This window comes from Limtongia smithiae (assembly GCF_038497785.1).
Source record: "Limtongia smithiae strain NRRL Y-17922 unplaced genomic scaffold V1518scaffold_6, whole genome shotgun sequence".
Lineage (NCBI taxonomy): Eukaryota > Fungi > Ascomycota > Lipomycetes > Lipomycetales > Lipomycetaceae > Limtongia > Limtongia smithiae.
Window position 1 is genome coordinate 666,074 of NW_027117627.1, and position 23,349 is coordinate 689,422.

Here is a 23,349-nt window from a genome sequence, read left to right on the forward strand (position 1 = left end):
AGTGGTGATAAGCGAGGGGGGCGGACAGTGCGGCTCAATACTGGAAGGTGATCCAGCCCGGCCACGCCAACTCGTCTCGCACTATCGCCCTCAACCGGTCAAGCACAAACCGCTCCACCTTGCCCACGTTCTTCAGCACCGAGCCTTTTCCCGCCTGGTCGCCGATCTCTGACTCCACGCGGATGTTGCGCAGCACCTCAAAGTGGTGCGACGCCGGCAGTCCGCCATCGGCCGGCGACGTCGCGGACGACGACCCGCTGCTCGCGCTGTTGCCACTGCTATTCGTGGTTCCTGTTCCGCCCTGCCCGGACGTAGATCCGCCGCCGACGTCACTGATGAAGCTGAAGTGTACGCGGTGCGCAATGTGCGTTAGGACAGCCATCGCGTCCACTTCGACGCCCGACACCGTCAGCCGCACTGGCAGCGTGAGAAACCCCGGCGACGGGTAGTTCACATTTAGTGTCGCGCTGAGCACAATCCGCACGTCGCCGCCATAGCGTATGTGCAGCAGGAACTGGATGTCCTCCTCACGCACCGAGAACGGCGGCGGTTGCGACGGCGCGGGCGACGCGCGTGAAGAACGTGTCGCGCTGTTTGCGCCAGAGCCGGGCGCAGAGGAGAACATAGCGGATGCTGCAGGACCAGTGGAGAAGGGCGAGAGCGGCGGAGCGGTTGTCGACGCGTCGTCCGCGAGGTCGTCGTCGATGTCGAGGTCGTCGACCCCGATTTGGTCCAGCTCCGAGCTACGCCGGGACGATAGCGACGCATTAGCGGGAGGCGTGATGAGACCAGGTAGCGAGTGGAATGAGGCTTGTAGCGGGCTGCGGAAGGAGAGCGGCGGCGAGAGCACGGTGTGGAAGAACTGTATGTTCGGCGTCGTGGCGCGTAACCTCCCCCCTGTCGCCGGCGCGAGCGAGGCGTACGACGGCGCAGTCGACGGCGGCGGCGATGTTGGCGGCGGCGGGGGTGAGTCCATGTCCTCGTAGAACTCGGGATACGGGTCACCGATATGCTTGATCTCGATCTCGGGCGCGACGGAGCCGATGTCGAACGCGAGCACCGAGACGGACGCGATGTAGGAAGGCAGCGTCAGGCGCTGGAACTGCTCGTCCAGGAAGTCACGCACTCCGGCAGAGATGCGCGCGTGCTCCTCTGGATCGATCGAGGACCACGAGATGTCGATGGACATTGTGCGGTGGTGGTGAGGATGCTGGTGGAGGTTCGTGAGCGTGGAGAAAACCTGTAAACAACTTCGCCAGCGGTCGCATCCCCATCACCAGTTCACCGCGCCCATGGCCTTCGCGTACTTCGCCCGCATCGACGCCGCCGTGGGCACGCAGGACACCGCGGCCCTCTGCGATCTGCTCGCTATCAACGCGCCAAGTTCAGTGCGTCTTGTCACTTCTCTTTCCGGCGGCCTCGACGACAACACCATCCACACGACCGCGGCCCGCGTTTTTCAAGACAAGGCCTGGGCGAACGCAAGCATCGTCGCTCTTACCGCCGCGTACGAGACGCATGTCACACACGATCTTCTTGCAGCGTACAAAGCCCAGCATGAGTTTACGACGCTGCTGTCTCGCATTGCGGAGAAGAACGACCGCTGGATCGTCGACGTGCTTGCGCGCGCGGCCACTGATCTGCGGGCAGCGGCCATGCGCACGAAGGACTCGACGAAGCTGGAAGAGGCGGCGCGCACGATCAACCGCGCGCTGACAGTGTGCCTGAACGACCGCTCGACCGTGGTGGCGCGCTCACGCAAATGGGGGGTCTACTTTTTCGTCGGGCTGCTCTTCAAGATCTACTTCTCCCTCGGCACAATTTCACTCGCGACCTCCGTCGTCCGTGTGCTCACCTCATCTGCGAGTGTCGGAGATCTCCCGCGACTGAACGATTTCCCTAAAGCACACGTCGTCGTCGTCCGATACTACCTCGGTATTCTGGCTTTCATGGACCAGGACTACGACAAAGCCGTCGAGGAACTCCAGATGGCCGCTAACATCTGTCACAAGAATGCCCGCATCAATCAAGAGTACGCCTATGCTCAGCTCCCTTGTTGGAATCCACTAACGATCGCAGACTTATCCTCCTGTACCTCATTCCCGCGAAACTCGTCCTGCACCACAAATTCCCCCAATCCGGCGTCTGGCTCGCCTACCCGAAACTGCGCCTATTCTACGAAGACCTCTTCCGCGCGGCCAAGCGCGGCGACCTCCGTACCTTCGATGCATGTCTCGCCGGACGCGAGCGCGTTTTCGTCGTGCGACGGATATACCTCACAATGCTCCGCGTGCGGTCGCAGATCGTGCGGCCGCGGTTATTCGAGCAGGTCTACAGGGCGCTAGGGAAGAGCACGCGGATACCCACGTCTGCATTCTTGGACGCACTTCGGTTTGTTGGAGTCGACGTCGACGAGGAGCAGGTTGAGTGTTGGGCAGCAGTCATGATATACCAGGGACGCATGAAGGGTTACATCTCACGAGAGCGGCACACTGTCGTGCTGAGTAACACAAATCCATTTCCAAATTAGGTGACGGTGGTGGCTGGTTGTACCTGTATGATAGTGCACGGGAGGTTTACGGCAATGTATTTATATTCATCTCTATCCCTCTGTCTACATGCGCTCTAGGCCGCCAAATGCTCCAGTAATACTCTTCCTTTCCAAAATCATCCCACCCACTTTCGAATCCGCCACGCACAGGTGCGAACTGGATCCCATCAAGCGCAGTCCACAAACTTGCTCGCACGTCGGCAAACGCAGGACGCAATGGAAGCAACACAACGACCTGCGCCTTTGGCGATGCACTATCGAGGAACAGCGGCACCACGCGTGAAAGAAGAGCGGGTTGCTCGTGCGAGTACGCGATGTCAGCGAAGATAACTGTTTTAAACTTTTGACCGTAAATAGGGCTGCGTTCCGGGGATGTCCAGTCGAGCACCGCGACCTCTGCGCGCTCGCGGTCGTCGTCGTACCACAGGCGCGCCCCATTGGTCTGCACATTATCTTCCAAGTTCGCAACGATCTCTGGCAAATCCGTCATCGTGACGGCGTAACCCAGCGCGCACAGCACAATCCCAGCCAACCCTGTCCCGGATCCAAGCTCCAGTATTCGCTCACCGCCTTCAAACTGCAATGCTCCCTTCGCCGCAGTCGCTGGCCCCCGAAACAACTGCGCAAACACAAGCGAACTACCCCATGTCTTCAACCCCAACGAGTCCGCCGTCAAACTAGGTTCGCGCAACACAACACTGCACTTCAATCCCGGCACATCGAACTCGCGCACCATATCAGGCGCCCCTGTGCGCCCACTGCGCTCGGCGATGCGGGTCGCTATGATGTCGAGTATTCGCTCGCGTAGTTCCTCGCTCGCGTCGTCGTCGGGGGAGCTGCTTCCCGGTGCGCGGATCCAGGATAAACCCGAACCGAGCAGGCGTGTGAGCCAGTCGACGTAGCCTTCAGGTATCGCTCGCTCCGTACCATCCTCCTCGTTATCCCCAAAATTCCTCCGCACGCGCTTCGCGTATAGCGTTAGCACGCTGAGAAGTACGTCAGCGGTTGGATATGACTTGACAGGCGGCAAGTCCAAAGCATGCGTAACCGCGCCTGACGCGAACACGCGGGAGGGGAGTGTGTGGGGAATTGAGACCAAAGAACTCAGCGGAGTCGTGAAGCCGCTTGTCGCTGCTGGTGAAGATAAGTGCGAGGACAACGACGATGATGATGAAGATGAGTTGAGAGACGCCATGGCCGTGTGGCTCTGTAGATTTGTCGTCGGGGAGAGGTCTTAACCTGAAGCGAAGGTAGACTTTTTCAATTTAGCGTTTTAGAGTTCCACCGGAACCCGGATGGCTCCCTCAGCAAATTGTGAACGCAGACCAACAGCCAACACAGTGCGATTCGCAAGTTACATCCAGTTTTCTGAAGGAAACACTGATCATCTTTAATTCATCATGCTCTACAAGCACTTCACTTGCCAACACCCGTGAAGCCATGCTTCACCCTCAAGCTGATGGAGAAGAAGTCGTACTCGGTTCTTAAGTTCAATGCCCGTGGATGTACAACTGATCAATTTGTTAGTCTGCAGATATGCTGATTAAAGCATTATCGTAGGATTTGCTATCGTCGGTGACCTTGCGTACAGAGAACTTGTTTGACCGCGATACATGCGACGATGCAATTAAGCAACACAGCATTCGATCACAGCGGAGTACAACTATGGCACAGTAGGATCAAAGCTTCGAAATTACTTAATTGTCTAACTAGCTGGAGTCCTCCAAATCTCGTACATATTTCATGTTTAAGGTGTTCTCCCGAGCCATTGGCCGCTTGGGAGCACGCGAGTCAGGGGGCGGCACTTCCCGGCGTGCCTGAATTCAGCCGCGGCCCATGCGGCTGGCACATTATACGCGGAGCTGCTGTTCTCCGCATGTCTACAGCTTGTAGGCGACAGACTGGTCATCGTTCATGATCCAGGCATAACCAAGCATCAGATGGCTTTGGCCAAACCGTTCCGCCTCGGTGTGAAATAACATGAGCTGGGGATACACTCGTTCTTTGCAATTCCGACGTGCCGGTGTTGGGTGTGGTACAGGGACATCTTGCAAGACTTATGAATCCGTGACTCGCAATCTGCTAATACACCCGTCGTAAATACAGATACATAACGCATGCATCATGTGCACATGTGCACATGTTTCCTGTATGTTGGCATGTCATATGTGCTGTTCAGCTCCTGGAATAGCTGTTGGTCTGATGTTTCAGATATCGTATAGACGCTAGTCTTCTCCTATTCATCACTTGTCATAGCATTGATTGCAATATTAAGCTAGCTACAGCGAGTGTCGAAGTTATTCGAGAAACAAATTCACAAGCTCTTGCCGTCGCACATGCGTATCATTCGGAACCGCATCCGCGACACTAAGAAATATCTCTGCGATAGCGCGCCACGGCGGTACTGATGTAGTGACCTCCTCTTCGTCTTCAGTGGAGTTGCAATATATCTGAACCTCGTCATCTATTTCTGCTTCCGGCTCTTTTCGCGGTAGGGAACAGGGTACAGTCCCGGGACTGCCTGTGATTTGCTTAAAGTACCGCTCCCAATACAGCACTTCCCTGTACTCGTGCTCAAGCTCTCCGTTATCCAGGTTAGTCTGCTGCGTGCGTGTCGGCTCTGTCACCGCCATCTCAAAGTCGCTGATCCACGGATCCAGCCACTGTGCGCCGAAGCAGTCCTCCTGCACAACCGATCGCACATCGTTCAACAGCCACGCCATCTCGGACGGACACCACTCCCACGCAATCTCGATGCCTGGCCTCGGAAGAATCGCTACCGCCATGACCTTCTCGGGACTGAACCGTGCGTAGCCCACATCGAAGCCATAGACAGTGTCCGGATAGGTGACTATTGCTGCGGTGTACAGTTTCCGCATGAGCTCTGGCACTGTGTATTCCGAAATCGTGTCAGAACTGTTCCAGTGACACTGAGGACCTGTAAAAAGTACGGCCATTCGTAGTGCATGCTGTCCTTGTCGTCACGTCTCGTCGCGGGCACACTATACGTGGTAGGGGGATCGTTATTCGTCTGCGCAGATCAGGACTCTAGACTCAGTAGCTCCGGACTGATTGCAGGAGTGAGAAGCCATGGGTCGTCGAGAGGTAGGTACTTGAGAAACTCTTTGAAGAGCTCGCTGATGTTGGGCTTGGGGATGTCCATCGTGGTTTGGGGTATTGCATGCAGTGGCGGCGGGGACTCCTTGCTTTGTAAATATGTACGTACAGGGCAGCAATATGTATACAATCGCCTAAGTGCGACCGAACCGCCCTCATCGGCCACTTATCCGGCTGTTATCATCTGTCTGATCTGCTATGGTAAATATTACGAGTTGAATCACACCAGTTGCGCGCACGCGGTGTAGATGCTACACACATGTTGCCAACTTTGACTGTGATCGATCGCCTGAATGGTGACAGATGTTCAAGCGGATTCCACCGGGTCAACATTGATGCTGATGTACGATATTACGATGTTCCTGTGTCTCTGAACTGCTGGACGCATACGACGTGCACTCAGATATGCAGTTCTGCGGTCGCAGCATCGCCAGCACAGCTCAGCATCGTCAGTCCTCGCGATGTGCAGCTCTCTTAAGATACATCGCTAATCTGCTTCAGATTCCGATGTCGCGGAATGTTCTGATCACGGCAGTCGCGTTACCAACGCGGACCAGAACAATCCAGTCCATTTCGCTATCGTACTCGCATTCTGACTGGTCCCTGCTGCAGGATATATGCCCTACCGTTCTCCCGCCACAGATGTTCTTCTCGTTCTCTCTTCGTGCTCCCATCTTCTCCGCCCTCTATACTATCTATATGCAACTATCTCTATCTCCTTGCCGCATATACTTTAATCCATATTGGTTGATTGAACCGCAAAAATATCACTAATTCTCCCTTGCCGGTAGCTCACACGGATTCCTCGCCCTCCGGCGCCCTTCGCTCTTCATGCCCTTTCTACCACCCTGTCATAATATCCGCGGTCGCTGAAGGCCAGAAATGACGCAGTTGGCCTTCGGGCTCCAGTTTTCGTGAGCTTCAAAACAAAGAAGATCCCGCTCAGTTCGCAGCTGTGCCCCAGTCCCGTCAATTTGCAGATCGGACTGTAGGTGAGGTCATCGCGTGCTACTCTACGCGATGTTGGCGTCTCATCATCATCAATAAGTAGCCGCAGTAAATTGCTATATTCTTACATCAACTCCTAAACCAGAACTGACGCGAATATCATAACCGCCGGGTGTCGATTGTGCGTAGAAGGGGCCAAAGAGCGTTACCGCGTGGTAGAAAGTGATCTCAACGATTGCGTGTAGTGCCCGCACAGGACTGACGCACTGAATATGGGGACATCATCAGGAAAAACGTACCCGGACGGCTTCTGTATAGACAGTCCTTTGCTCATTGGTGACACTTCGTCGCTGTCGTCGCCATCGTCGTTCTTGTCGTTGGCTTGACAGTGTGTACTCAGTAAGCTTGTGCCCCATTCAGAGACGTGCAACGCATCTCTCACTTCGGGTACGGTATCTTAGCTGACCTGCTGCTGAGTATGCTTGAGATAGAGCTGTTTACTGTAATCTGAGCATCTTGCCATACGCTAAATGACCGGTACACCACTGTTATCGCGCACGTCGTAGTTCGCGCGGAAACATCTGGGAAAGAATTTCCTTTAGTTTAAGCACTCGTAGACTTTGTTATTGTGACTCATCGCCTGCTTGTGGTAACTAGACAGAAGGTACTTCAATCGTTTTCGCAGGCGGGGCGCATCTGCTCAGGAACTTGACTAAGGGTCGGGATACTCCTCGTGGTGCGGCCATCGTAAGGCAGGCGCCTAACAGACTCCTTAAACAGCGTGTTGACGTCCAACTACGAAATATTGCGGAAGTCGTATTAACTACTGTAGCGATTCATGACAATGGCGGTAGCGAGCAGTTCGAACACTCGGCAACGGTGATATTGAACCCTCCACAGCTGTTTGTAAAGGCGGGTAACACACATCAACAACCTCACAATTTGAAAATATCAAGTTTCCGCTCTATTTGGATCATGACAGGTGAATTTAGTTATAAATTTGGGTATTTAAAGCAGTCGCAAAGATATAAGTGAGGTTATGCCCTTGCCAGTTATTACGAGATGTGATAAGCCTCATTTTCGAAGTGTCTTGACGCGCTCTCTGCATATCAATAATTCACATAATGCGTATCTATTGAATATCTAACATAGGACAAGTAAATGCCAAGTCGCGACAGAAGAGGCATCCAGTGAACAATCAGAATGGAGGAATCCTAGGACGACTGTCCAGTGGATCACACATCCAGCGCACCGGCTTCTCTCAAATAACAGAAATCTCGGTGACATAACTACCAGACACAATCACAGAGCCAATAAGTAGATATCTGAAAAATACAGGAAAAGGTCTGAAATGACCGTCCCAGGGATCTCAATGCTGATGATTTAATGATTCGTTTCAAATCTAAAATCAGCACCCAACTCCAAGCCTCAGACCGAGCCGCACACTAATGAGTACGGTTGCTGCAGCAACGCTGCGAACCGGATACGGAATGCTGTCAATATTGTGCTCTCAGAAGCGGCGCGCGGTGGTCATGGCGCCTGTGGCTACATCAACCGCCACTCTCGCTCATTCTTCTTCTCCTCTTTCTCTCACTTGCGTTTTCTTCTTTGCCTTTGTTTGTTTCCACGTCTTGTTTTCAACCTCTCAAAGCTGGTCTTTGGAGGTCTGTTCTCTTCTCGCAACACCAACCTTTTACTCACCTCTTCTACTTGACCAATCGTGGCTGGCCCTCGTTGTTCTCGTACCTTTTATCGTCGTCTATTTCAACTCACATATTATTGGACTATTTTTAATCAATCTTGCGAGCAATGTTCAGCACTCCGTCAAAGCCACGCGCCAACGCTTTCACGTGCGATCTCAGCACTTCCTACATGCAGCCACGTTTGGCATCGTCTCCACTGACGCCCCGGCATTTCACGCAGTTGCAGCCTGCGTCTCGGCAAGGATCCCCGCTTGGATTGGGAAAAAAGCAATGCATTCATAAGCAGACGTCCTCACCAGTGCGGATGGACGTGCCGTACCACGAGTCGACGTTGTTCGGTACTGGACCGGCGCCGCCATCAGGCTCAACGACGCCGAAAAGGCCAGCAAGAAAGCAGATCTTCAAGGCGAGTGCACAGCGAGATCGGTTTATTCCCAGCCGAAGCAGCACTAGTACGACGATGTCGCGCGTTGATAAGAACGAGAACAACGATTGCTCATTGCTGAGCAGCGGCGCTTCGGACTGCGGCGACTCGTCTCGGTATCGGCCAGACGCTACTGCGTTGGCGTACCAGTCATCTGTCGCCGATGCATGTGGCTTTGCGCTGAATCAAAGAATTCTCGCATTCAAGCCTGAGGCTCCGCAATCTAAGAAACCCATAGATCTACGGTCGCAGTACAACCGACCGCTTAAGCCTGCCACAAATGCACAACTTCGACGGCGGCTACCAACGAGTGCGGAGAGAATTCTCGACGCACCTGGCATTCGTGACGATTACTACTTGAACCTGCTGGATTGGTCGTGCAGCAACCAGGTCGCCATCGCCTTGGACCGGGATCTATACGTGTGGAACGCGGAGACTGGAACAGTCAACAGCCTGCTGCGCACAAGTCCCGATACCTACATCGCCGGGATAAAGTGGTCTGGTGACGGTGCATACGTCGCTGTCGGTTTATCGGACGGCGATGTGCAGATCTGGGATATCGAGGACCAGGCGAAGGTGCGCTCGATGACTGGACATGCTGCGCGCGTCGGCGTGCTGTCGTGGGATCGCCACATCCTCTCCTCTGGCTGTCGCGACGGCTCGATATGGAACCATGACGTACGCATCGCCGAGCACAAGGTGTCGTCTTATCTTAACCACGAAGCCGAGGTGTGTGGTCTCGAGTGGCGCAGCGACGGCACACAGCTAGCGAGCGGCGGCAACGACAACCTTGTCAACATCTGGGATGCACGTGCGAGCGTGCCAAAGTTTACCAAGACCAACCACAAGGCCGCCGTAAAAGCGCTCGCGTGGTGCCCGTGGCAGATGAACCTGCTTGCGACCGGTGGCGGCACGTACGACAAGCAGATCCACTTCTGGAACGGCACAACCGGCGCGCGCGTCAACACAATCGACGCCGGCGCGCAGGTCACCTCGCTGCAGTGGAGCACAACATACAAGGAAATCGTCTCGTCGCATGGATTCCCCGACAACAACCTCGCAGTGTGGAGTTACCCCACGCTTGTCAAGAATGGCGAGATCCAGGGTCATGATACACGCATCCTGGGCTCCGCGCTCTCGCCAGACGGCAGTACGCTCGCGACCGTTGCTAGCGACGAGAACCTCAAGTTCTGGAAGGTGTTTGAGCAGATTGGCAAGAAAGTCTCCAGCGCGGTTGATGGTATGCGGACGGGAAAGGATATGGCGCGGATAATGATGATTCGGTAGTCAATATACAGCTATTGTCTGTGAATCACTCTCTGTGGCGTGTTTGAAGATGTGAACATGTCGTAATTACAAAATAAGCTATACAATTACATGCAGTATCCCGCCAAATTATACACAAGCCCAGGCGAACAAAACGTACGCAATGAACACCTCTGAAGGAGGATGAAAGAGGAGGAGGAAGAGGAGGAGGAGGAAGAGGACCAAGGGATAAAAACACAAAGTGCAAAAGAGATACCGGCGCTATTGACATAAAAAGAGGAGTCTGAGTAAACCCGGTGCATAAATACCAAAAAAACCACAAGAAAATATAAAAGCCGTACACAGTGATGCTGACCAAGAACAGAGAAAATGAAAAAAAAAACGCGCTCCAAGACCGATCATATCCGTAGCCTCCAGCCGCGCGATTTCGCAAACCCTGCAAAAACTGCGAGCACGGCGGCATAGGCGATCAATACAAGCAGCGCCTCGATGTTGCGGATCTCAAGCGTGTTGATGCTCAAATTCACCGCGCCGGTGAGCAAGTTCGCAAGTAAGAACACGGCGAGTCCGTTCTCGTTCACGGCCTGGAGTCCCCGCGGCACGGAATCTTCGTATCGAACCGGAGTTGAAAGTGCCGACGAAGACGGTGAGAGTGAGAAGCCGGATGTTGGTGACTGCGACGAAGAGGTCGAGGAGGACCATGATGATGCGTTATGGTGAGAATTGGGGCCAGGAAAGAATGTCATGTCGACAAGGAGGTACAGGAGGATGAAAAGTAGGTTGTACGAAGAGACCCAGAGCACATATGGCAAGTTTGCAAGTCGGCGGGAGACGGTCATGTTGAGACCTCGCACGTGTGTGCATATCACAAACAATGTGGTGTGCGCCACTCCAGCAAACAGGAGATACGTCAGCATAGCTTTCCGCGACGTGGCGAGCTGCGACGCTGGTGAGAGCGATGCCATAGATGTCGACGACTGTGACGAGGAGAGGCCTAATAACCGCTGCACGAATGGGATCCGAATAGACCGTGGGGTAGACGGGAGTGTGTACAGCCCAGTGGTCTGCCCAGAAAGGAAGATCGCGAGATATCCAAAGAACGAAAATATGCCTTCCTTGTTCATCGCAATTATACTCGTGCGCGGCGCTGTGAGGATGAATTCTGCCAACGGCGTGTACGACAGGAAGCCTTGGTATACAAACCCGACTGCAAGCGCAAGCGCACTTGACGAAGCATAGCGTTCCAGGAAATTGAAGAGCGAAACAAACGGCGGTAGGAAGCCCAGGGTCATGAAGAAATTCCAGTGCACGCCGTACTCTGACGTATGTTCATGGTAGTCGACCGCCTTAACGAGCAGCAGTCGCAGCATACCCAGTAACAGTACAGATGTCGTCTGGCGTAGTGATCTCCGTAAGGCCACGAGCAACGTCGGCGTGCGCCGCAGGAACCTGTCCTTGAGCGGCCCGCGTGCGGAGACGAGGCCCATTGAAAATACAAATGAGCCGACGCCGAGATCCATAAGGGAAGTGCCCCACGTTTCGACCTTTGCAAAGCGGCGAGGAAAAATCTGGAAGTCGACCGCCAGGATAGCGAGACATGTGATGACCATCATGCCTCCGCGGTAGATGGTGAGAAACGGCTTCTGTGGGAGGTAAGCCTCGAGCGGCGTCTCGATGGCCGGCGCAGGAGAAGCCTGTGTTGACGTGGTCGTGATAGGGACTGTGGCAGCTGAAGACGAGGACGGGATACCGTGTCGCTTGAGGATTATGCGTCGCGCGGGCCAGAACAAGGCCACGAGACACGTCGGTGCGAGAATCAGCATATTAAGAGCGAACGGGTGAGAGGCATAAACTGTGATCGCGAGGAGAAGAGCGACCCAGTTGAGTAAAAAGTCGACGGCATACTGGGCTATCCGCGTGTATATGCTGTGTGAGGATGTGGTTGCGTTGGTGCTGCTAGTGCTCGTGCTGCAGAAAAAGGCGAACCGGGTCTGGATCGTGCACCAGACCGCGTACGACGACTGCGGATAGTTAGCAGCTGGCGCAGCGGAAGAACAGCAACACACATATTGAAACAGCAATACTGCGCGTTCTAAACAACAGAACAGCGAATGCTTACCACAGCGACGAGGGTGACGATGTTGATCTCCTGAATCGAGCCGCCCGCGAGGCCCGACACGAACTCCTCTTTCATGTGCTTGACGGCGGCACGGTCACCTGCGCCCGCGGTCGGCGGAAGGTGCGACATGGAGGAGAGGACGCGCACAAAAGCAAGCCGAGCGGGTGCGGGATCAGGCGTGGGAGGGAGTGTGTGGTACGGAGGAGGAAGGGAGACGCAGAGAAGTAGGAGCTGATGAAGTGCGTCGGGAGAAGACGAGGCCAGGCGCAGCCAAGCAATGTGAATCGGGTGAATGCCGAGTACGATCCGAGTACGAGGCAAACGCGAACGCGAACGCGAACCCGATTGCCATACTGCTATCGTGCTCGCCACTCCAGCATCAACTCCACACCACATAACACGTACAGTCATGAGCCAGCCATACGCGCCGACAGCCTACTCCTCCACAGCGTCCTTCTCCGCGACCACAAGCCTGCGCTCGCGCATCCCGCTCGACGAGGAGGCGCGGCTCTACCGCACCTCTGCCCAACGCGACCTCTACGAGTCGCTCGCCGAGATCTACGCAATCATCGTTACTCTCGACTTTGTCGAAAAGGCCTATGTCAAGGACACTCTCCCGCAGGCGGAGTACACCGCAATCTGCAACCGGCTGTTGGCACAGTATGCCACCATCCTGCGCTCCCCACAAGTTGCAGCCGAGTTTGGCGACCTCGACACGTTTCGCCAGGCATACGACATCGAGTATCCCTCTGCCATCTCGCGCCTCCGCATCGGCATTCCCGCCACTGTCGAGAATCCTGTTGCCAGCCAACCTGCACACCAGTCCTCATTTACCCAGTCCGCGCCGTCACACACGCCAATGCAGTCCAACTCCACAGGTGGCAGCGCTGCCGCATCCGCGCGGGCAGCGGCCGACGCTACTGGCAACTTTATCACATTCATGGACGCCCTTAAACTGAATTACAAAGCCAAGGACCAGCTGCATCCACTGCTCGGCGAGCTCATGACCAGTTTGAACGCAGTAACAACTCGCGACTTTGACGGCCGCGCCAAAATCATCGAGTGGCTCATCAAGCTCAACGCCATGAAGGCCACGGACGAGATCACAGATGAGCAGGCGCGGCAATTACTATTTGACATCGACCATGCATACAAGGCATTTTATAAGATACTAGAATAATCAATGACTTTTTTGGGTCTACTGTAGCATGTACTATACACTCATCACTTTTCTTCCTCCGTATTCTCTTGCGCAAGCAGCCGCTGCCTCTCAGCGCGCACTTCGCGCTGCACCTGCAGATACCGGCCCAATGGTGTCTTTTCCCACTCGAGATCCTCCAAAAACCTGTCCACCTGCGTGCGGTCGCCCGGCGCAAACTCGACGTTCCGCCGCCGCTCCTGGATGAACTTGCTGTTCTCTTCGAGCTTCTCCACGAGCTCGAGCAGTTGCTTCTCGAACCGTGCGTTCTCGTGCTTGCGTGCGCCGCCGTCCGCGCCGCCACCACTGGTCGACAACCCGTCGCGCCGGCGCGCATAGCGTTTCAATGTGACCACGCACGGCACGATGAGCTCAGGAAAGGCGATATGCTTAGCCTGCACGCCGTAGAACTCTGCCACGCACTCGACAATCTGCTCGCACACGCCGGTCTGATAAACGCGAGTGCCGAGGTACTGCGCGCCGGCTCGGATATTATGGTCAAAGTCGAATGAGCGCAGAGTGCCCGGCTTGCCGGCACGTGTGACCGCTGTGGACACGAGGACCTCAGTGATTGTGGGAAGCAGCGGAATGTAAACATCTGCATCACGAGACAGGTCAACGAGAGCTCGGAAAAGGGTGAAGCGTAGTGGCAAATACTGCGCCGCGGGAATCAGGCGCATGGTGCCGAGGGTAACCTGTACGAACGGGTAAATGAGAGGGCGCAGGGGCGAGGGAGCACCCATCTCGGCCTCGCGAACAATATTGCATTGATTTGAAAGCACTCTGCGCCAGAAATCAAGCGAGTGGACAAACTGCCAGTTGTAGACGTCCTTGTAAGAGTCCTTTGTCTTGTGCACGACACTGCGACGCAAGTGAATTGCGAGCTGCCGAATATAGTCAAACGCGATACGGTACGACGTCTCCGCGTCAAGGTCATATAGCGTGGCCGCAGTGTTCTTCATAAAGTTGATCAGCGGCATCGTGTGTGTCGTTGACGACCTGCTGTTCTTCACCATGCCAGTGTAGGAAGTCTTCATGCACAGCTCAAGCAGATCCTTGCTCTCGGCGGCTGACCGGATGACAACCCACGCAAGTAGCCTCGTACTTTCGTCTTGCGCAGTACTCCAAACGTCGATGACCAAGCGCACAAACTGCTTCACAAGCTTTCTGAAACTCTTGAAAAACGGCAACAACTTCTCCCCGGCTCGGAGAATCACTGCGACTGTGCTCTTCTCGCTAACCTCGCCAAGTAGCTTCAACAGACTAGTCGCGATCGACTTCAGCATGGGAACCGCAGTGCGAAATTTTTTGCCCACCAAGTCGGTCTTCCCGGGGAAATGGTGCCTGAGAACCTCTGGCGCCTGGGTGAGCACCGTCATGATGATGTCGTTGTACACATCTGCACTGGTGACGGTATACTTGCTCTTCCGTGCGGTACTCTCACCTTCTTGCTCGTCCTGGTTGTTCACGTTGACGGCAGCGCGGAACGCGATGGTCGCCTTCTTCAGCGCGCGCATGGAATGCTCTTCGATCATACCTTTCCGCCACTTGGCGACATCCCGCTTCGACAGCTCCGCAGTATCCGCCTTGTCATCTTGATCAGAGTCCACAAGCTCGTCGTCCTCAATATCCTCATCGTCCTCTTCATCGTCATCCGAGTCGTCCTTCAGCGCAGCCTTATCCTCATCATCCAGAAACGCTGTGAAATCAGCATCCCCTTCGTCCCCGCTGGCCTCGTTGATAAACTGCTCAACCTCCTCATCTTCATCATGCCCCTCAAAAAGCTGTTCAACAGCCGCGATCCCCGCGTCACCGCTCTTGGCGCCTTTCTGTTTTCCCGCGTCGCTGCCGATATAAGCAGACTCCTCCGCCTTGCGCCGCTTACTCTGAGAACCGGGCGATTTTGACGAGATCTTCTTCTTGTACGCTTGCTCTACCTTGCGCTGGCCGATCGTGCGCTTCAGGTGGTTCTTTTGGAACTTTTTAGTCGATTTCTTCGCCATCGCGTTGGTATGTCTGGATGAATGCGCGCGGCGGGACCCGTTACGCAGTGTTGAATTGCAAACTTTTTGCATGCCGCGAACTGTGCGGCGCGTTTCCTCCCACCTTTTTCATAACCCAACCAACTTCCCAGCTTTCATTTTTTCTGTTCTTAGCTAAATAACCGCAACTTGCAGGGATGGCATCCGTTTTGTACTGATGCTGGATTTGTAGGAGTACGCTTACCGGTACATCGGACTAAATCTGGCGTCTATCGACGGCTGCTGAAGCCTTGCCGCGAACGCGTTCAATAGATATCAGTGCGGGGAACAGTTGGTTTCCATTTGGGATCACCAGTCGCGGTCATATTCACAGCATCAATGGTAGCATCACGCCAAAGCTCATGACATCTGTAGAGCAGACAGAAACATACAAGAATCCCATGGACTATATGGATGGTGTTTTATAGTTCCTCGTGAATACTGCTCTGCTGGAAGGAAGGACTGCTGACTATGGCTATACGGCGACATTGCTCGCCGACACAAGTGATGATACCAGCAACATTACGATGATAATTGCGACTTCATATGAAGAATACTTTTATCTCTCTTATAGTTACTCGTACACTGACTCTATCTCACGGCGCAGACTACGTCGAGCAGTGGGGGGAGAAGAATCGGACTCTTCCTTGATATTTGTCGGCTACCGATGTTGTATTCTGCAATCACTTCGTATTCCGCGTAAGATTTAGATATTGCAACATACTGGCTAAAGGTAACAGACTCATCGGTTGTGATCCGATGACAGGCCAGCCAGCAGTATCCAGTGGCGGAGGAAGCATTATTCCCTCAAGTTCCACAGTTTGTATTGGTAACCATTACGATGTTAAGATGGCCGTCTGATGGTACTTGAATGACAAATCTGGGATTGATGCAACGGTCAATCGTACGAACACTCTCTCTTACTGACTTTGACATTACAATCTTGATTGATCTCTTCGTTGTATTGGCAATCTATTTTGTACTATTGGTCCGTATTTGGTATTCTGATTCAAATCTGCACAGCGCGTGATTATTTATCCTCTATACCCGGAGCTGGCAACTCCGCCGATTTGTTAGCGGAGTCGATTTTGTTGATTTATAGGACTCGAACAGTAGTATGAGTCCGAGTTTGTGGTCCCGCGTTCGGACCTGATGAGGAGGAAGATGTTCAAGTGCAGCTTGGTGAGTTCAGCGACTCAATATGATCGTAATTCGCATTCTGATCATTGGGCGCTATGCAGATGGAAGTAATAGAATTTGAGTAATCAACTGGAGATGCTAAGGGTTGCGCCCGGAGCGTCAGTGTGGAAGATTGAGCCTTGAAAGTAGGGCTAGACGGGAGATTAGGGCTACTCAGGGGCAGGGCGGCAACGCCAGAAGCTGCGGCGTACAATAATTAAGCATCACAGCCGAACGACGCCTTGTTATGCACTGATACAGGTTCACCGCCCGTATGACGACTACGAGAACTTAGACAAATGGCTAGCGCAGAAGTAGAAACATCACTGGCTGCGGAACCGACGGCAACAATGGCGCTCGGCTCTGACGCTGAGTTCCCGACCGCACTGCTCAGCACAACTCCACCAGCAGCAGTATCCGCCGCGGCAGCGGCGCCGACGAACCTCGATTATGCCGTGGAACCGCGGTATGAGTTTATGCACCCGGAGCTAGGCCGTATGGTTGGCGTTGAGCGCGGGACGGGCGGGCGGGTTGTGCAGTTCCGGGCAGTGCCATTTGCGAGCGTGCCGGCGCGGTTTCGACAGAGCGTGTTGGTGCACTCGTTTGCGGATTCGGATGGCGATTTCACGCGATACGGGTGAGCTTGCAAAACACATTCAGTACGAGATGATGGCTGACAATGCAGAGCAATATGCCCGCAGGTGTACAACAGCAACTTTCAGGACGGCAAGGCGTACGGCAATGTGCCACTGCCGCCAGCGCGACATATTTACGACGACTTAAAATGCGTGAACATGACGCTGACGATCCCAAAGATTGCATTAGAGCTAGATGGTGCAGCGAAGATCCCAATTATGGTGTGGTTGCACGGTGGTGGGCTGAAGGTCGGCGGCGGCGCAAACACGGGGTTAGAGGGTTAGTACAAGGATGAGGCGATCGACGAGAGATGGCGAGGCTAACGGAGACAGATTGCACACGACTGGTTGATACGTCGATAGAGATGGGCCGGCCGATCATGACGTGTGCAGTGCAGTACCGCCTTGGCGCGTTCGGGTTTCTGTCGTCGCGGGAGCTATTTGCGGAAGCAGCTGCGCTGAAGGAACCTGCGAGCAATTTCGGCGTGTGGGACTCGATCAACGGGTTTGAGTGGATACAGCAGCACGGTGCGGGATTCGGCGGGGATGTCGACAACGTTACTGCATTTGGGGAGAGTGCTGGTGCGATTTTGTTGTCGTACATGATTGTGTGCGACATCACGCCGTCGCCGCGGCCATGGTTCAGGCGCGCGATTTTGCAGAGTGGCGACGCATCGACAATCTCGTGCACGACGGTGTCGGAAGAGCAAGGCGCGTTTGATACGCTGTATCGGCGCACGGTGAGTGCGTGGCCGTTTGTAACAATGGGCCAGAACCGCGTGGACGCATTGCGGGAGGTGAAGGCGGACGCGATTGCGAATGCGTCGGGAATAAGTCCGATGTTGCTGCACCCAGTCGTGGACGGGTACCTGTTCAAGACCGCGTACTCACTCGAGGACGTGTGCCGGCGCACGCACGAGTGTGCGTGGCTGGAGTCGTTTATGACGGGCGACTGCGAGTTTGAGGGGACAGTGTTTCTGAACCTGTACGACTCGGTCCTGGAGAAGGTGACGAACCCAAACTACGTGTTTGCGAGCCAGATCAGCAAGATGTTTGGCGCCGCGCAGGCGGCGCGGTTGCCGGAGTTCCTGCGCGCGTATGAATTGGATGTGTACGCGACTTTGGCTGTTAGCAAGGCGGCGACGTATTTGTCAGCGCTGGTGCTGGCGGCGCGGAAGCTGGTGGTAACGGTCCTGCCAGCGAGCGCGGAGCACCGCTTGCGGGTGGCTCACTTTTTAGGTGCGCTGTTTTTCCACTCGCACACTTATCTTCTCGCGCGGTGGGGCGAACAGCACGCGCCGGACTTTAGTGCGGACGACGATACCGGCAAGCATGCAACGCCGGCGTACTACTACCACTTTGACAAGCGCAACCCGTTCGGGGATGAGATGTACCATGGGTACTCGCACCACTTTGTGGACGTGCTCTACCTGTTTGGGAACGTCGACGAGCGAATTGCAACTCTGCCAGGCGTCGACGTGCAGTTTGAGGCGGCCACGTCGCGGAGCATGGCGCGCAAGTGGATAGAGTATGGGTACGGGGAGGAGCCGTGGCCCTCTGCACTTGTCGGGGTGCTGGGCCACGAGGGGGTTGGCGGGGAACGGGAGGGTTCATGGGTCGTGATGAGTGAGGATGAGGACGCACGCGTGCACTCGCGGCGGCTCGCCGCGTGGCGCGCGATTCTGTTCGGGGCAGACGGTGTGGATGGGACAGTTTAGAATTTGTATGCGCACTATTGAATGACGTCATCACGGAGCGGAGTTATAACTGCTCCGGCGCGGAAATTCGGCGTTCCGCGGCGCCGAGCCGCAGCCGCAGCCGCCAGGGGCGAGGCTCGGCAGTTCACGGCGCGCCGCACGGAAAGCCCCGAGTGCGGGTTTAGTACTTGCTGAACTGCAGCAGCCGTGTCAGCGAATGGCCGAGAGTCGGTGATTCGGAGGCTCGGGGACTGGTCAGAGACACGCCTTCCGGCGGTTGTTTATCACCGTCCCGGCTGTACTGAACTCCTTAAATATTGCTGTCGTCGCGCTACTTGTTTTGTCAGGTATTCGCATCGTCAGGCTCATACATACCCGTCACAGTTCTTTCAATACCCGCCACAATGACCGACTCCTCTGATAACACCGCCGAGAAGAGCTCCCAAAGCTCTCTCCCCGACGACGATGACGTCGGGGACCTCGCCCCTGTCGTGACCATGCAGATGCGCGAGGAGTACGCCGAGGCTGGCATCCCGCTGACCATTGCCAAGTCGCACGAGTCCGTGGATGACGCTGAGATGCTGGAGCGCGTTATGACCGCGCGCTCCATCGCCAACGAAACTGTCGCTGTCGGGCCGAAGGATGCGCTCCTTGAGTACACAAAGAGCGGCAAGCCACTGCCCGCATTTGGTGCGGGCAAGGAGTACCCGCCATTGCTGCCCGACGCGGAGATCTACACCGTCGAGTTCGATGGCCCCAACGACCCGGAACACCCCCAAAACTTCCCCATCATCAAGAAAGTGAAGATTATGTCGGTACTCGGCTTCGCGACCTTCTCTGCAGCATGGGGCTCCTCCATCTACTCCTCCGCCGTCACAGTTGTGGCAGAAAAATTCCACGTCTCTGATGTAGTCGCCATCCTCGGCATGTCCCTCTACGTCTTGGGTTTCGCCTCTGGCCCGCTCATCTGGGCGCCGTTTTCCGAACTTTCCGGCCGTCGTTTGCCAACCATCTGCGGTACCTTTGGCTTCTCTGTGTTCAACACAGCCGTCGCCCGTGCCGCTGAGCTACAGACCATCATGATTTGCCGTTTCTTTGGCGGTTTCTTCGGTGCGGCCCTTCTCACCGTCGTCCCTGCCACCTTTGCGGACATCTTTGGCAACCGCTGGCGTGGTACCGCTATGGTTATTTTCTCTGCCGCTGTCTTTGCTGGCCCGCTTATGGCTCCTATCGTTGGCGGTTTTATCGTCAGTTCTTACCTCGGCTGGCGCTGGACGGAGTACCTCACCTGCATCATGGGCTGGTTCGCCTTTGCCGTTGTCTTACTCTTCATCGAGGAGACATACGCGCCGACTGTGCTATGCAATAAAGCTGCGCGTCTGCGTCGTATCACCGGTAACTGGGGTATACACGCGCGCCAGGAGCGCGTCGATTTGAACGTGAAAGAGCTCATTGAGAAGAACTTCACCCGTCCGTTGCGTATGCTCGTTGCCGAGCCCATTCTGCTTCTCATCACCATCTACACGGCGTTCGTTTACGGTATCCTTTACCTCCTGCTGGAGTGTTTCCCTATCATTTTCATCGAAGGTTACGGCATGACCACCTCCGTTGGCATGCTCCCCTACCTTGGTATGGTCATCGGCGAGCTCATCGGCTGCGGCATCGTGCTTGCATTTGAGCCCCGCACGTTGCGTGCTATCGCCGCCAACGGTGGCCGCCCCGTCCCCGAGATGCGTCTTCAAGGCGCTATGATTGGTGGCTTCGTCTTTCCTATCGGCATGTTCTGGCTCACCTGGACCGGTGCCTACCATGAGCATGTGCACTGGATTGTGCCCACTATCGGAGGCGGTTTTGTTGGCTGCGGCATCATTCTCATTTTCCTCACCTGCCTGACCTACCTCGTCGAAGCGTACCTCATGTTTGCGGCCTCCGCCATCGCCGCCAACACCATGCTGCGTTCTGGATTCGGTGCCGGCTTCCCCTTATTCGCGACGGCGATGTTCAACAACCTCGGCGTGCAGTGGGCTGGAACCCTGCTCGGCTGCATCGGAGTGCTTCTCGCCCCCGTCCCTATCCTCTTCTACGTCTACGGTAAGCGCCTGCGCCACGCTTCCAAGTACGCACCTAATCTTTAAGCGTGCGTTATTCTCCATTTTCCCATGTATATAAGGTCTCCAAAATCTTTGGCAGTGTTGGTGCAATAGTTTAATATATTGTCATTTGCGTTCCTATTACACGCTGAAGCGGTCGCTCAGCGCTGCGAGCACCGCATCGCGGCCAAGCTGCGTCCAGCGCACACTCATGAGTCGGTCCACTGCGCGCGCAGGCGCGACTTCGACGCCGTCCTTGCCAAGATATACCGGCGCGACCGTAAGCACGACAGCACACACAGGCGACGTGACAAGGCCACGCTCCGGGTCGTGCACGGCGGCACAGAGCATACTCGTGATGACGCGAGCGCCGCCTTCGACCATGACGCTGGGAATGCCGCGGTGCCGGAAGACTGTAAGAACGGCTTCCCAGGACGCATTCCACGCGTCGTGTTCGTCGTCGGCGTCGGCTTCGCTGCCGAGGAGGTCAGGGACAGGGATGATTTCAGCACCGGCGGCTTCTAGCGTGGCGACGCATGCTTGCTCAGAGTCGGTGAATGCAGATGCCCGTTTGGCGGAGACGAGGATCCATGGTGCTTTGCCTTCGCCGTTCTGTGCGACCTGCATCACGCGCGACGAGGGTGTGAGACCGCAGCCAAAGTTCTGTACATAGTGTTAGTGCTGCCCACTGCGACCCCTCCTCTCCGGGCGCTCACCGGGTCTAATATCACCGGCCGCGGCGACTGCGCTGCCATATTTGCCTTCTCTGCCGCCTTCGTCGCCTCGGGATCCTCGCCGCCGCCAAACCCCAGGAACCCGCGATGCGGCGCAGGCACCGCGACAGGGTACCGACAATTGAGCGCGGGGTCATCAACACGGACTGTGGTACCGCCGACCAGAATTGCGGCATGGTGCGCACGGAGGTAGTGAGTCATGCTCTTAGACTCGGGCCCGGAAAGCGCGGTGCGCTGGCCCTGGCCGGCCGCAATGCGCGAATCGAGGCTACTTGCGTAGGTGAGTGTGACGAAGACGGAGGTCGAGGAGGAGCTGGAGATGGAAGAAGGGGGCGGTGGAAGGTACGGTGCCAGGAATGAGAGTGTTGACGCGGGCAGCGCGGTGAGGGGTGCGGACATTGTGGTGAGGTGATGGTCGTGTGCGAGGGGGTGTTGGCGATGGATGCTGCTTCACGAACTCCCACATGGGCTGTACGCACGTTCAACTCCCCTCACCGAAACGGATCCACCCTGCCTCGGTCTTCGCCACCGTGCCTCATTTCTGCACTCTCTTCGCTCATCTGCTGCATTTATATACCTCTCCCCTCGCCCGTCCACCATGTTCTGTCCATACCCGCCCCAGCAGCTACCATCGCCATGGCCGCTCTCATCTACTACCGTCGCTATCTCTTCGAGCAGCCCACGCGGTTCCTCCGCGCCACTGTCTTTCTCTTTCTTTCGATCACCGTCATTCTCCTTGGTATGTTCAACTTGTCCTTGTCTCTGTTCTCTTGCTAACTCTCGCAGTCTTCATAATTCTCGGCTGCACCTCCTCCATGGCCTCCTACTCCTCCGTCTACGCCGTCAAATTCGTTAGTGGCAACGCCTATGTCCAAGCAAGCTACTACGGTATCTGCGCATCATACACAAACACCACTATAGCCTGTACGCCGATCGCAAACACGACCACGCTCGAAGAGTTTACCTCCGTGACGGCTTCCACCGGCGCGACAGTGAACTTGCTAACATTTGGCACTGTTGTGACGAAGAAGTTGCTGCGGCCGGGGTTGCCGATTGCTAGTTTGGTGATTATTGCGATAGCGCATCTTGCAAATTGTGCGCGCATGCTTGCGGCGAATCCGCATTCGCTCTTTTCGTTCACCGCGGACACGATTGCGGGCTGGGCTTCGATAATCGCGAGCATTCTCTGGGGCATCGGAGCAACATGGGACTACACTGTCAGGTACTCCTCCTTCCCTTTTCTTTTCGTCTTTCTCTTCTAACGTGATCTCTCAAGCGATACCCTCTCCGCCGTGGTCGAAGGCTCGACCTCTGACGCCGTGTCCGTCGTGCGCGGCACCCGCATGTCGCAAATGGGCTGGGCCGCCTTTGCCCTCCTAGTGATTGCAACAGCGTGCTCTGTCATTTCCTCAATCCTCGACGCGCACTCCATGCCACCCCGAAAGCTCGAGGAGCCGTCTAACGCGTGATGTGGGGTGTTTCTTGTGGTATATAGTGGCTCGGTATTTTCTGCTTTAAGTGTATAGACGTGCGTAATGAACTCTGACAGCACTGCATTTGCTATCAGAAAACATATTCTATTTGCAGTCCTATTTGCCATCCAACCAATGGGATATGCCGTGCAATAGCAGCAAAACGGGGCACTGCCGCGTTGCGTGCGGCCGCTT

General features: G+C 55.4%; 12 protein-coding genes across 12 annotated transcripts; 6 read left to right on the plus strand and 6 right to left on the minus strand.

The window, feature by feature from the left end:
- Nucleotides 1-34: 34 nt before the first annotated feature.
- V1518DRAFT_373633 (uncharacterized protein) lies at nt 35-1,189 on the minus strand (the record flags this gene model as incomplete). Its single annotated transcript, XM_066901436.1, has 2 exons — nt 35-257; nt 312-1,189. The coding sequence occupies 2 exons, from the start codon at nt 1,187-1,189 to the stop codon at nt 35-37; spliced, it is 1,101 nt and encodes a 366-aa protein (XP_066759560.1).
- Nucleotides 1,190-1,244: 55 nt separating this feature from the next.
- Nucleotides 1,245-2,678, plus strand: V1518DRAFT_417313 (uncharacterized protein). Its single transcript, XM_066904259.1, has 2 exons — nt 1,245-2,032; nt 2,080-2,678. The coding sequence occupies exons 1-2, from the start codon at nt 1,293-1,295 to the stop codon at nt 2,528-2,530; spliced, it is 1,191 nt and encodes a 396-aa protein (XP_066759561.1). The 5' UTR covers nt 1,245-1,292; the 3' UTR covers nt 2,531-2,678.
- V1518DRAFT_417315 (putative methyltransferase-domain-containing protein) lies at nt 2,576-3,848 on the minus strand (the record flags this gene model as incomplete). Its single annotated transcript, XM_066904260.1, has 1 exon — nt 2,576-3,848. Exon 1 carries the CDS (start codon nt 3,744-3,746, stop codon nt 2,577-2,579), a length of 1,170 nt encoding a protein of 389 aa, XP_066759562.1. The 5' UTR covers nt 3,747-3,848.
- A 952-nt stretch (nt 3,849-4,800) lies between these two features.
- On the minus strand, nt 4,801-5,736 carry V1518DRAFT_417317 (uncharacterized protein). The gene has a single exon (XM_066904261.1). It carries the CDS (start codon nt 5,506-5,508, stop codon nt 4,849-4,851), a length of 660 nt encoding a protein of 219 aa, XP_066759563.1. The 5' UTR covers nt 5,509-5,736; the 3' UTR covers nt 4,801-4,848.
- A 2,423-nt stretch (nt 5,737-8,159) lies between these two features.
- V1518DRAFT_417320 (ubiquitin-protein transferase) lies at nt 8,160-10,178 on the plus strand. The gene has a single exon (XM_066904262.1). It carries the CDS (start codon nt 8,426-8,428, stop codon nt 10,028-10,030), a length of 1,605 nt encoding a protein of 534 aa, XP_066759564.1. The 5' UTR covers nt 8,160-8,425; the 3' UTR covers nt 10,031-10,178.
- Nucleotides 9,994-12,124, minus strand: V1518DRAFT_417321 (GWT1-domain-containing protein). Its single transcript, XM_066904263.1, has one exon. The coding sequence runs from the start codon at nt 11,830-11,832 to the stop codon at nt 10,408-10,410; it is 1,425 nt and encodes a 474-aa protein (XP_066759565.1). The 5' UTR covers nt 11,833-12,124; the 3' UTR covers nt 9,994-10,407.
- A 386-nt stretch (nt 12,125-12,510) lies between these two features.
- Nucleotides 12,511-13,371, plus strand: V1518DRAFT_417323 (vacuolar protein sorting-associated). The gene has a single exon (XM_066904264.1). It carries the CDS (start codon nt 12,538-12,540, stop codon nt 13,306-13,308), a length of 771 nt encoding a protein of 256 aa, XP_066759566.1. The 5' UTR covers nt 12,511-12,537; the 3' UTR covers nt 13,309-13,371.
- Nucleotides 13,288-15,346, minus strand: V1518DRAFT_417324 (Noc2p family-domain-containing protein). The gene has a single exon (XM_066904265.1). The coding sequence runs from the start codon at nt 15,327-15,329 to the stop codon at nt 13,353-13,355; it is 1,977 nt and encodes a 658-aa protein (XP_066759567.1). The 5' UTR covers nt 15,330-15,346; the 3' UTR covers nt 13,288-13,352.
- A 1,656-nt stretch (nt 15,347-17,002) lies between these two features.
- On the plus strand, nt 17,003-18,944 carry V1518DRAFT_394145 (Alpha/Beta hydrolase protein; the record flags this gene model as incomplete). Its single annotated transcript, XM_066901792.1, has 3 exons — nt 17,003-17,163; nt 17,212-17,441; nt 17,495-18,944. The coding sequence occupies 3 exons, from the start codon at nt 17,003-17,005 to the stop codon at nt 18,877-18,879; spliced, it is 1,776 nt and encodes a 591-aa protein (XP_066759568.1). The 3' UTR covers nt 18,880-18,944.
- Nucleotides 18,945-18,983: 39 nt separating this feature from the next.
- V1518DRAFT_417330 (major facilitator superfamily domain-containing protein) lies at nt 18,984-21,089 on the plus strand. Its single transcript, XM_066904266.1, has one exon. It carries the CDS (start codon nt 19,263-19,265, stop codon nt 20,991-20,993), a length of 1,731 nt encoding a protein of 576 aa, XP_066759569.1. The 5' UTR covers nt 18,984-19,262; the 3' UTR covers nt 20,994-21,089.
- V1518DRAFT_417331 (dihydrofolate reductase-like domain-containing protein) lies at nt 21,057-22,114 on the minus strand. Its single transcript, XM_066904267.1, has 2 exons — nt 21,665-22,114; nt 21,057-21,611 (listed from the first exon to the last, which is right to left on the minus strand). The coding sequence occupies exons 1-2, from the start codon at nt 22,079-22,081 to the stop codon at nt 21,090-21,092; spliced, it is 939 nt and encodes a 312-aa protein (XP_066759570.1). The 5' UTR covers nt 22,082-22,114; the 3' UTR covers nt 21,057-21,089.
- Nucleotides 22,115-22,122: 8 nt separating this feature from the next.
- On the plus strand, nt 22,123-23,249 carry V1518DRAFT_417333 (Ca2+ regulator and membrane fusion protein Fig1-domain-containing protein). Its single transcript, XM_066904268.1, has 3 exons — nt 22,123-22,421; nt 22,469-22,904; nt 22,959-23,249. The coding sequence occupies exons 1-3, from the start codon at nt 22,319-22,321 to the stop codon at nt 23,149-23,151; spliced, it is 732 nt and encodes a 243-aa protein (XP_066759571.1). The 5' UTR covers nt 22,123-22,318; the 3' UTR covers nt 23,152-23,249.
- The last annotated feature ends 100 nt before the right edge of the window (nt 23,250-23,349 follow it).